Source organism: Falco rusticolus, chromosome 1, assembly GCF_015220075.1.
Source record: "Falco rusticolus isolate bFalRus1 chromosome 1, bFalRus1.pri, whole genome shotgun sequence".
In the NCBI taxonomy this organism is placed as follows: Eukaryota; Metazoa; Chordata; class Aves; order Falconiformes; family Falconidae; genus Falco; species Falco rusticolus.
The window spans coordinates 71717562-71730007 of record NC_051187.1 but is presented as its reverse complement, the minus strand read 5'-3'; the positions used below and the strand labels follow the sequence as shown (position 1 = coordinate 71730007).

Sequence of the window (12446 nt, the reverse complement as noted above, 5' to 3'; positions counted from 1 at the left end):
TAGACAAGCTAGAAAATGTCAGCAAGGTGAGATTTATCAGACTACCTTTAGTCATGCTTGTAATCAAAGAACATCAGTTGTTCTGCAAGGGAAGGCTAGACTGTCCTCCTCTGCCTCGGAGTAAAGGACTCACAGGGAAACCTGGCTGAGTCGATTCAAAGACGATGTAAGAAATGGGGCAAAGGAGATGGAAAGCCATGATGAGCAGATGAGTTGTGGTGGTTCAGCAGAGTTTGTTACCCGGACAGGGGCTATCTGCGCTGTCACAGGAAGGAGTACAGGAAACATCTGAGTTTCACTGACATCCCTGAAGAACCGAAGTCATCCATACCACGCATCAGAAGAGCAAGCTGCTATGGAGAAGGATGGCAGCTGAATATCATTAATCTCTTAAGTGTTGTATGCATAGCTACAACAGGAATGTGTACTGAATTTCATTCTTAACATTTTAAACAGAAAAAAACCTTAACTTTTGTTTATAAAGGAGATTGGCAGAATTCAGTTAAATGCTGATAATGAGAAAACACTCAGAAGAAGAATATCAGAATGGTAATACTACCAAAACAGAGCATCATAAGCAGAAAAGATAAATTTGGCAGTTCAAAGATCAGCTCTGCTGTTTCTGTTTGTACCTGTGCAGTCAAAGAACCAGAATGAGAATGTAACTATTGAATATGGAAAAGGATCTTTGAAGTGTATCTGGCAATAGCAGGCTGTGGCTAATAATTGCCTAGTACTACACTAAGTACAATTAAACCGTGAAGGTCTGAGGGCTCAAAATGAAAACTACCTAATGGGAATTAAATGGCAAAAAAAAAATCCCTTATGAAAATATTTCAGATTCTTGAAGTGAAAGGCTAAAATCAAACTTTATATTTAAAGCATTAAATAAGCTAAAATATGTTAGTGCCAGAATGGTAACATAATTTTAGGCTCTCAGGTGAGGATACATGACGAAAACAGATATACGGGATGAATTCTGATTAACTTTTAAAAATATTCAATACATCACAGAGTTATATTATGAATAATATTCACAAAGATTCTGCAAACCTCAATCAAATTATCTAAAATTCTGTAAAATACACACTTGTTTGTTAACTTCAATTTCCACCAGTAGTTTTACAGATCCCCTGGGTCAGACAGAGCAGAAATAGATGGTGCTCTGGAGAACTTTACAGTGCATTATGTACACTACCACAATAAATTAGAAAGTTCTGCAGATACTGAACTTTGGATTTTAATCCCAATGTCATACTTCTTATTCCAGAAAGTATTACAATTTTAAGCTAATTTATTAATCATATAGGTGTATAAAAAGAGGCCTATCCTGGAGCACTTAACAGTAACAAACCCCAAACAGTCAGGAGTTGTACTAGTATGAAATATACAACAGGTCAGTTTATTCCTCTCTTCTCCCGAATTACAGGTTTTCAAGTTAAAGCACAACCATAGTTGTTCAAGAAAATGATAACCACACCAGCTCAGCAATATATCTATTTTATAATTTTAAAAGTAAATCTGTTTTTTTAAGTGGCATTAGAAAGAAAACTAGCCTTTTGAGTTGCAAGGATGGAAGCATTAATGGAAGTTTCTAGGAACTTTATAGTCTACAACACTTGAATGGTAGCTACGCTTAGGTGCTATAAATTACAGAAATTTCATTAATTAATGCAATTATTGCAAAAGGACTACATAGATATAAAAAATTAACAATTTATACACAGCATCATTTATTTCTTTCAAGTGGGTATAATGCACAATATGACAGAACATGGACAACAGGAACTTCTGCAAATTCACGGGATCACAGATACGAAATGCATTTTTTTCCAGCATCACAGAACAGTTTTCTGTGTATTGGAGAGTCTCAAAGAAAAAAGTTACATCTACAAAGTAAATACATCATCAAATATGAAGAGACTTGGCATTTACTTTTAGATATTTATGCAAACTACATGTGGTTCAAACTGAGAAAATACTGTAATTTTTTTAAAAATACTGGAAGTATACTTCACTTACTCGCTTTGTTAATGTTATACATAGAAGAAAAGTATCAACTTCAGTTATATTAATGCAGCTGAGAGAGTCCTGTACAGCTGATTTACTTAAATCTGCAATGAAAATGTTCTTCTAGTCGTAGCAGCACCTTTTTTGAAATTAAATGGAGCTTGTTTCATGTAATGAGTCAAAGAAGATGTCCTGTGCTATGACCTGGTTCTCCGTAACAGTGTTAAATCTAACCACAAAATGCACACAAGTAAGGTTTTGTTTTTCTTCTTTCTTTCTTTCTCATGCATCAACACTTAAACTCACAATCTTTAGTGGTAAAATATCAGGAAAATAACCTGTAAAGCTGGTTGTTCAGATGCCTCCACACTAGACAGTACTGACAGACAACAAATGCAGGAATAAACATTACTGCAGATGAACTGTACTGTAATAAAGACTGTTACTTGGACTGCAAAGTTGTTGCAAAGATCCCTGAAATCTTTTGAAATATTTTCCATATTTCTCTCTCATACACTGTGCATCAAATTCCCTCCAACAGAAACAATGTTTTGCTACTACTACCAAAATCCTCCTGGTAGAAAAGGTATTTTAACACTTTGCTATAAGTAGATAAAACTTGAATTCCTAGTATTTTAGGATCTGTGTCTAAGACTAGAAGATTACAGTCCCTAATTCTTAGAATAAACTCAAGAAGAAGTATTTTAAATGAATGAGTCTGAAGTACAAACAAAAATAAAATGAAGGTGAATAATAATAACTTCAGCTTAATTAATGATGAAACACTAGTTTCAGACTACTAGAAGACTCATAAAAGTTGATCTGCTACAGTACCTGATCTAGCCATAGATACTATGTAATTAATTACCTAAGTTATCACCCTTTTTTTAATCACATGTCTTTCTTCAATTTTACAGACTATTTGTCTATTTTCTTCTGCTTCATAAATCCCACTGTTTCTCTCACACTTCTTGTCCATTTCTCCTTCCGGGCTCTGTCTGAAGAATGACAATGGTGAACTGACAGTTTTCATTTGAACATCATCAGTCAGGGAAAATAAATGGAAGCTTTCTTCACCAGGGATTTATTTTTTTTAAAAACTGGAATAGCAGCTGTTTCAAGGTTGACAAAATGTAACCGGTTTCTTGTTTGAATGTCGATTCTAAGGTTTTGTCAGAATTTTACTAAGGAAACAGTTTCAGGTACTATAACGCAGATGCCTGTTAACTGATCACTAACAGGTATCAGCTGTATTCCTATTATATATTCCAGTTATTCCTATCAGGAGAACACTTGTGCCAGGATACCTCTGCTTATGTGAGCCAGAAGCCATCTTTCAGCTCTTCTGGTGCACTACCTACCTGGCAACCTAGTTACCACTGTTTGTAAACCTCAGGAGTACTGTAACATGGGGAGACGTCTAGTTCCCACACTGTGAGGAACTGTACAGCTGGGATAAGCTGGTCCAGCGTGGGAGTAGCAATCTTGAATGACCAGAAAACAAAGGTCTTCGTGCCAGAACTGCCTCAGCATTCTGGATCAACAGGGCATTTTGGATCAAAGGGGTCCTTGTTTGGCTATTTTGGGAAAACTCAGAGCAAAAGAGAGAGGAGGAAATATACACTCGGTTATGGTATTAAGAACTGTCAAAGAAGGGTGGTAGTGGCCTAGACAACAAACAAAACTGCTGGCACTCCGTCAGAAAGTCATCATTTTTCATTTCAGTAAGTTTTCTTTCAGAGCACAGCGTTCTATAATCTTTCCTTCTGTATTATTAACATACAGCAACATATGTAAAAGCCAACTTTAATTATCTTCTCTACAACTGGAATGATAAACATAATGATGGAAACAAAATTAGTGTAAAAAGTAGGGAAAAGTTGCAAAAATGTGGCATACTTGTTTCTTCATTCAGTAATGTGTTGAGTGATGCTTTGCTACTAAAAGATGAACACAAACCAACAATTATTATGATTTAATTTTGTCCCGCTAGCTTCAGTGCTCCAACATAAGTGTTTTCACAACATTAACAGACTAACAGACTCTTTTCTTCTATTACAACTCTTTTTTCTTGAGGCATTATGTGGTAGTGTTCTCTGTTTAAACACATTTATCAGAGTTGTATAGGTATTTTATAGGAACAGATGAAAAATCCAAGTTTCAAGCTATTTAGATGAAACCTTTCCTCTGCACCCTATGAATGCATTTTTCCATCATCTCCATGTGTTTTTTCTCTCCCCTTCCACAGCATTAGTCTCTTATTTTCTTAGAATAGAACCAGCAATAATCAGCAAGAATCTTATTATTTTCATGACATCAATACGAAGAAGTTATACTGAATCCTTTTATTAGAGTGTTTCAGTAGGTTCTTTTCTGTCTATAAGAAGCCATGAAAAAGGTGTTTGTAGAAGACAAGTATCACCGTCTAGTTGGGACTGATCGGTTTGTTGAACACTGTACAAGAATATGGAGTGGTAAGGCTATAAACCTGCTAAGGTAGAACTCTTGTTACCACCTCTAAGGAGCAGAGAGTGAATACATGTAAACTTTATAAGGATGACAGCTGGTAAAATATTCTTACAGTTTTTTAATTTATGTTTTATTTCTTTGTTAAAAAAGGGGTATTTTTAATGAACATATTTGGCCCCCCCCCCCCCCCCCCCCCCGGCAAATCCCCTTTAATTTATCAGATCAAGCCAGGGCAAAACAGACAAAAAGCTGCAGAAACAGAGGTCAGCTTTTGACTTGTTCATTAAATATCTGCCAAACGTACTTGGATGAAGTCTTCAAGTCTGACTCGTGCATTGAAAGAAATTAGACAAGCAGTATTTGCATAGGCAAGCAGAGATGCCTGTATGGATTTGTTTCTATCACACCACAATCTTTTCCACAGTTATATCTGTGAATCTTTTAGTTCCAACACTTATGGAAGGTCTGGACTTGCTTCAGAGAAACCCAATGAGTTCTGCCCTGCCAGAGACCACCCAGTCAGTGAGGGGTCTTCCAGGAGAGCATACAAAAATCCTGCTTCCAATCTGAGCCGCAGTATTCATTGACAAGACTTTTAGCCACACAGAGAACAGCTCAAAAAGCTAGACCAGAGCTTTCAAAGTAAGCTCTTACAGTCTATGATATGGTTAGGAGACTTTATTCTGATGTTACAGACTTCTAGCCATATTCTTACAAAGAAACCAAAATCAAACCCAACCTCACCCAACACCACCCTCCTCTGACAACTGCGTGCATGTACACGCGTTGAAAGCTACTATATACATGCACATGCATAAACAAACACACCAACAAAATAAGGCTGTCCATATCAAGTACAGACAGAGGTTTATCACAACAAATAAACGAATATGGGGTCGTAAGTCAGACTACCTTGGCGACATGTTGAATTCAAACCCCAGGAGTATTAATTTCTGTTGACAGCTATGTCTCTTTATGAAGAACTGTTTTTCCAAGTTCATAGGAATTACATTCCCTTCAAAACCATTTTTCTCACAATAACTTCAGAGACTGAACATGTACTAAGTAAAATATTCAATTATTTAAACAACGAAGCACTCACCTTTCTGTCATACCAAGTATAATACACCTTGCTGTTCCCACTGTGACTATCACTATAAAAGTTCTGTCTTAAAGAACGATGTATAAACTTTTTACAAAATCTCTAAACCCAACAAATTTCAAACCCACTCTATTTCCTCTATAAAATACAGTGTATATGAAGAAAACTGCTGAAGTATGATAGCTCCAATTACTTTAATTTAGAATAATGTACACAATTAATTTTGAGTAGTGGAGGCAACATGGTAATGTACAAATTTTACATATATATATGGGTAACAGGTTATAACAGATGGGGAAACCAGCAAAAAATTCTGTAATTTCAAATTCATTTTTCATCAGGTGCCCAAGTACTTCAGTTAATACCTTGTGCTCTCCATTAAAATGCAGTAGTTATATAAATGCCTATATACTATTTTTCCCGTAACTGTTTATGTAGAAGGTGGAATTTGTGGGTCTGAATTACCTCCAAGTGAGGAACAGACATGCACCTAAATTTCCCACATCCTGCATGAATTTTTAAATTGCTGAATTATATCACAGTGCTGGAGGTAAAGGCACTCTTTTACTGGTGTAAGGCTTGATTTAGTTGACATGCTTTGAGAACCATTAGAAGAATATCTGAAAGAAGCTGGTATTCTCCATTTCTGATTCTCACTGAGAATGCACATCAAATTTCTCAGCTCAGGAGGTACTGGCTGTGCCCAGAAGCAGACATGAGCTTCTGGGAAATTAATACTAAATTTCAGATGTTTCTGGATGGGAATGGTTTTGAGAATTTGGGACTGAAGTCCCGATTAGATCAGCAAGTAAGCATCTTCAATAGATTCAGCCCTATCTGCAATATTCAGAGCAGGTTTACACACACAGGATAATAAAAGGAGAGAGAAACCAGGAACTAAGTCAAAATGTTAAAGACACACTACAATAATGCATTCCAAGTAGCACATTAATAGAAAAGGAACTGTGTGCATGACATGCAACTGCTCACGCAATGTTATGGCACCTCAAATTTTCTGAGGCATACTAGAGTTTCAAATACTTAGCAAATTTGTAAAACTGAAGTTGAAAAAACAGCCTTAACCAATGCACTACTTGTGCTACCTCATTATAAAAAAACCTTCTAGCCAAATAAGCATCGTAATTCCAAGTTCTGAATTCAGTAAGACTTCTCTTTAGAAAATAAAAACTTACTAAAGAAACACAAAGCAGTTTACCTGTCTGTTCTTCCTCAGTATACCATATAACCACAGCCTGTTCACTGAGCTCCATTTTCATGGAAGTAAAAATCCATTTTATTTCAAACATGGCTATCACACTAAAGGTATGAAAGAAGCAACCCTCTTCTGCACCTCCAGTTAGCAAAAGGATCAAATAAAGATTAGGCTTGTACTAAAGAATGAAACAGTATTTTTTGCACACATTCGGATGTTAGTTAAAATCCACTTTTACCTCTCCTGACATATCAGGTGCCATAGGAATGACTGGCCACAAAGAAGAGTAGAGTCCAAAAAACACTACCCAAAGCGCAATGCTGCCCCAGATAGCTATATGGCTGAACTGTTAAACAAAAAAAAAGAAAACAGAACAATCATCACAGATGCATTATGACACACAAAAAAAGGATCTTTGCTACTTAGTTTTTACAATGTGAATCTCATACACTGGGATGAAATTTCCACACCTTGTATTAATTTAACTGCTACTCCAGTTAGCTATTTCTTAAAAGCAAATGATACTTTCAGCAGCACTACTACTGCATTTTAAGCCAATTTAAGTTCAGTTACAATCAGGTCAGAGTAATTTCATTTTTCTAGTTTAAGGACTACTTTAAGCCTTATCCCAATGTCCTCCTTTTCAATATTAAGCATTATTTTTTATATCTGGATATTCTGTCTTTCCACGCAGTAACCATAGTTTAATTTGATACTGTGGGAAGGGCTGACAAACTGGATAATATATATAATTAATAAATATATTGTGTATATATATACACACAATGAAAATACAGTAAACAAGAAGAAAAGAATACAATTATTCATCCATCATATTTTACAGAACATTTGAGAATATGGTAAAGGTATTTGCTTACCAAAGTCCAATATGAAGTCTCTAATCCAGCCTTCAAACACACAGTTAGAACCACAAACTTGAGAGAGAGAGAGAGAGAGAGAGAGAATATTCTTATTTAATATGGGAATCTTACTTAACACAGAATTCATTAGTTTGGCTAAACTTTCAGAACAGAAGAAAAAGTTTAATGATTTTCATACTTCATGTTTACTTGCACAAATGAAATAAGGGAAAGGATAATCAATCTCTTAAATTTCAATGTGATTTCCTTAATGATACTGAATAAAGTAATGTGTGTGTTAACGCACCTAGCTCTGTAATAAGATCCAAACCAAAGTTTGTAATGTAAGAGGCAATCATTTCTGTGGATCTGCAGAAGCAGTGGAACAGCTCTTCCACTTTAACAGAATCTGCTTCCAAAAAACCATGCAGGACTCTCAGCAGCCCCAGTGAAATTCTTTTAGACCACAGCTAGCTGTGGTTTTCCTCTTTTTCATAACTGTGTGTGCTTAAATCTGAAGCTCAAGTGCCTATTTGAAATGACCACAGTAAAATCGTCCTAGAAGATTTAAAGACCAGTAACAGAATACTAAGAATTATTAGCTTCCATTAATGACTGCTACTCATTTGATTTGGAAAACTCATCTTTTGTGTTAGAAATCTTATTTCCCTTGCCTCCTAGAGCTCTGTAAGCCTATCTCTTACTGAGTCATTAGCTTCTTTATCAATGGTATTTTGGTTACACAGAAAGGTTTGCGAAAAGTGTTGTCCACTTCATAGAGATGGTAGACCCCTAGTTATGGAGCAGATGACTACTGCTTTCTACACAGAGACAGACTGAGAAGGCTGGGCTGGAAACTTGCAATTGTTCAAGCTCACACTGGTCTAAATTAAAAAACAAAAGTTTTTTCACTTCATTAGTACTTTGTTAGTAAATAAGTCACCTTTGCCACACCCTGAAAAGCCAGTTAAATGTTGGCAGCCTAAGACCTATGTTTGTTGTAAACATAACATATTGAAGAAGTCTGTTAACATCATTTTCATTCTTCCCTCTCATCTTTACTCTTTTCTTATCTTTACCCTTTTTATGGAGCAGTCTCTGAAAACATCATGTTATTGTCCTGTATGACATGCTCTATTTTAGGTTACAGATGAGCAGTAGTAGAAAGTTTACAACCCCACAGCAAGGGCCAGTCGATGCAGGAAAATTGTTTATCTCCTTCCTTTGAAATTCACACAAACAAGTTTTCTGTTTAGCAAAGGAATAATTATTACATTTTGTAACTCACGTGTGAACATGTAATCACAAGTCTTGCTTTGTGTGCAATCTGAAGAACACGAGGCTGAAAAACTGATTCACAAAGACCAAGCTCCAACTGTAAGAGCAATAGTTTGAACTCTAGCTTGTTGGCCAGGTTGGCAGAAATGAAGTGAGTTTGTCAGTGCTTGAACTTCAAGAAGCCTCAGAAATTCAGAAGAAATTTACTTCAATCAGAAGCTGAAAATAACTGGTTAAATATGACAAGTCTTTCACTATGTCTGGTGCACAGAAGGATACGAACCCTGCCAGAAATCTTTCACCCTAGCTATAAAGTTTATGCTTTTATTCCGGAATCTCCTACTTCAACTATCACTACATTATTAAGGTGAAAAAAATCACAACACCACAACTCCTTTATCTAAAATGTGTGAAATCTAATTAGGAGAAAATTATAACACTCGTCATGGTCCTTAATTTGTAGTCTATCCAGTTCTGGTGCTATATCTGGATGAGTGAAAAAAATTAATTATGGCAAAAAAAAATACTCATCTGGTACACCTGCTTGCTACTTTTGAGTCAGTCTTAAGAAAAGAAAACATCCTTCTTTAGGTTCAGATCAAGAATTCTCACTGCATAGACAAACCAAGCACTGCAGGTCTCTACAGAAGGATAGACACTGTGTGTGTGTGTGTATATATATATATATATACCCTCCTTGCATCTTAACTGACACCCCAACAAATTTACAAACTATGTACAGCAGCTTCCTCAAGAATGCAGGTTTCATTGCTCCCTCCCCACCTTGATCCAAACTAAGAATAGCTTACTGAATCCTACCCAGGAAACAATAAATCAAACTGGTACTCTGTATAAAGCACCGCGCTTTTAAAAAAAGACCTCTCAAGAATGTTTGTACAAATATTTTCATGGCAGTCTACTCCTATTTGAAATTTATGTTTGAAGAAATAATTCCAGGACATGATATGAGTCAGTGCACATTCCTGACTTCCTTTGTGGATCCAAAGAAACAGTATTAATGTCTGAATCTTTTGCTACTTATTTTTTGCACAAGTGAATGTAGACTTCCTAAAAACAGATTAAAAGCAGTGAAAAGAATGAGAAGTACCAAAGACTTATGATTTTGATATTTCAAGACAATGACTGACAACTGTCAGTGCACATACACTTCACATGCAAAGATTTTTTTTTAAATCTTAAACTCCCCATCCCCAATGTTGAAAGTCTCTCAAATCTTCCTGTGTGCTCCAGACCTCCCTGGATTCCTGTGCAAGAGCAGGAATATATCAACTGCAACCCCCACCTCTCCCCAGATATTCAATCTGAAGTGAAGGAAAGTGAAAAATCTGTAAAACAAATGATAAAGCACATTGTCTGGACTTATAATGGTGAAATGTCTTCTTGGGAAATTCTTGGCCATTCTGCAGGTTAGTAGCAAGCAATTAGTCTCCCAAGATGGTGAAGTTTCAGTTCTCCTAGTTGAAAACAAGTTGCAGAAGGTGACAGAACAATTGCACTGTGACCTCTGTTCTAGTGTTTATGGATACAGCTTGACAAACAGTAATGAGTAGCTCCAGGTTACTACATTGAAAGTATCAGAAATTAACCAATTTCTGAAGATGGTAGAAAATGTTCCTACAAATCCAAAATTCAGGCTTTGATATTTGTGAGTCAGCCGATACTCAGATGTTCTGCAGTACTATAAGATTTCAAGACTTACTCATCAGCTGGTGGGTAACAATCTAAACAACAGCACTTATCAAACACTCGGTTCCACAGGACCTAGTGAAATCCAGTTAACTCTTAGTACAGCATACGTAACTTGTTTTTTCCTAGTGCCAAGCTTGGCTTTTGGAAAGGAGCGCAGAGCAGAGTGACTGGGCAGGATGAAGTTCTGAGATCGCTTCAGGAAAGAACTTCAGCTGTGATTACAGCAGTTGAAAAACCGGGTTTAACAAGTGTACAGTGCTAACTCGCTCTACAAAATTATGGCCAATACAAAGCGTACTTTTAGAGCAATCAAGGAAAAGAGATGCTATCGGAAAACTTGGCTTAGGTGCTAGGATAGGTGAAGTTATGTAACTTACATATACATACATACAATTCATAAAATAAACTTCTGCTGAACTGAGCAAGGTTGCAACTTTTAAGTACAACAAACCATGAAACATTTGTAGACAGGGAGAAAACCTGGTGCAGAGCACTTCTCCTCAAGAACCGGTTTCACTCAGAACAACAGGTGGTTCTGGTAGATACTTTCATGAAGTATTTATCAATACTGGTGAAAGCGCTGATATTCAGATACATCACTGACTTCTAAATACTGCTTGTTGTTATGAGATCATAATACAAGTAGGCCTGTGTCAGTTGAACTACTTCTGTCAGAATTGAGCTATGACAATGACTGTGACCTTACATCTTAATTTTATTAAGACTAGCACAGAGAACACTTACCCAGGATATTCCATCCATCCCTAATGGAGCTCAGTTCATCATATGATAGACTGCATGATCATATGCAACTACTGCTGACTTCCCTTTTGGAACAGGGAAAGGGAAGTGTAGAGCAAATGAACTTTTAAGAAAATGTGTGAACAAACAAAATTTTTCAATGCATCCGAAAGAACCACTTTAAAGGCCATGTACTGACTGGCAGAGGAAACATTTTATTTGACCTGCTACAGCAGCAGGGAATACATGAGTGGGCTGTGGTTACTTGGCCCTTCATGCTCTTCAACCTTTCTGGTTAGCTGACCAGCAAACACTGTTCAAAATTTTCTCTCATACACAGGAGGTGTCAACAGTAGCTACATTCTCAAAGGACTACAGTGTATTCTACATTACTTTTATTTCAGTTTTGATGTTTCCCTATTCCATAAGGAAATTATTTTGATGTGAATTTGTATTCGGATTACAGCCCCCTTATTCAGATGGAAAGATTAATTTCTTTTTTGTATTGGCCAACAACAGGACGTTGAAAAATTAAACTCTTAATGTTGAAGAACAGACAGTAAGCAAAAGTCTAATTTTGTTTCTAAGAGAGATCTTGGAAAACCCTCATCTACTGGGAAACATTGATACCTAGCAAGTGAAGAACAGATATTCAGCTTCATTAATTTATTTTAGGAGATAAAAGATTCAAAGAAAAAAATCCAAACCAGTAATGACTAATATCTATGAGAGTTACAGAAGTTACTGTTAGGCATGTTAGGCATGTAGGTGTAATTCTGGCAGTTTGGTTGTCTCTGAAGAGGCATCTTATAAACCTTGGTTCCATGTGGCTCTATCCCTTTTTTCAAGGCCCCCACTAAGGGAGAACAGAAATTTATCTTCACAAGCCCACAAACCAGGCCCATATCCAATAATATGGTATTTCTCCAATGCAGAAACTTACCTTAAATTAATGAGCAAGCTAATAAGGGAATTACAATTCTCATTATTTAAAAAAAGACAATTTCCAGTAAACGACAGATATATTTTCTGCATCTTTAATAAATTGCTTTGTTTTAAAACC

At 36.3% G+C, this 12446-nt stretch overlaps 1 protein-coding gene across 4 annotated transcripts in view; it reads right to left on the bottom strand.

Annotated features, from left to right (window-relative positions):
- Positions 1-12446, bottom strand: part of ATP8A1 (ATPase phospholipid transporting 8A1) — a 117502-nt gene that overhangs the window by 16684 nt on the left and 88372 nt on the right. For all 4 annotated transcript variants that reach the window (XM_037384024.1, XM_037384014.1, XM_037384032.1 and 1 more), the window contains 2 exons: positions 7673-7729; positions 7033-7140 (listed from right to left, as the gene is read on the bottom strand). In XM_037384024.1, the coding sequence (XP_037239921.1) occupies positions 7033-7140; positions 7673-7729 (165 nt within the window). The remainder of the gene's footprint in view (positions 1-7032; positions 7141-7672; positions 7730-12446) is intronic.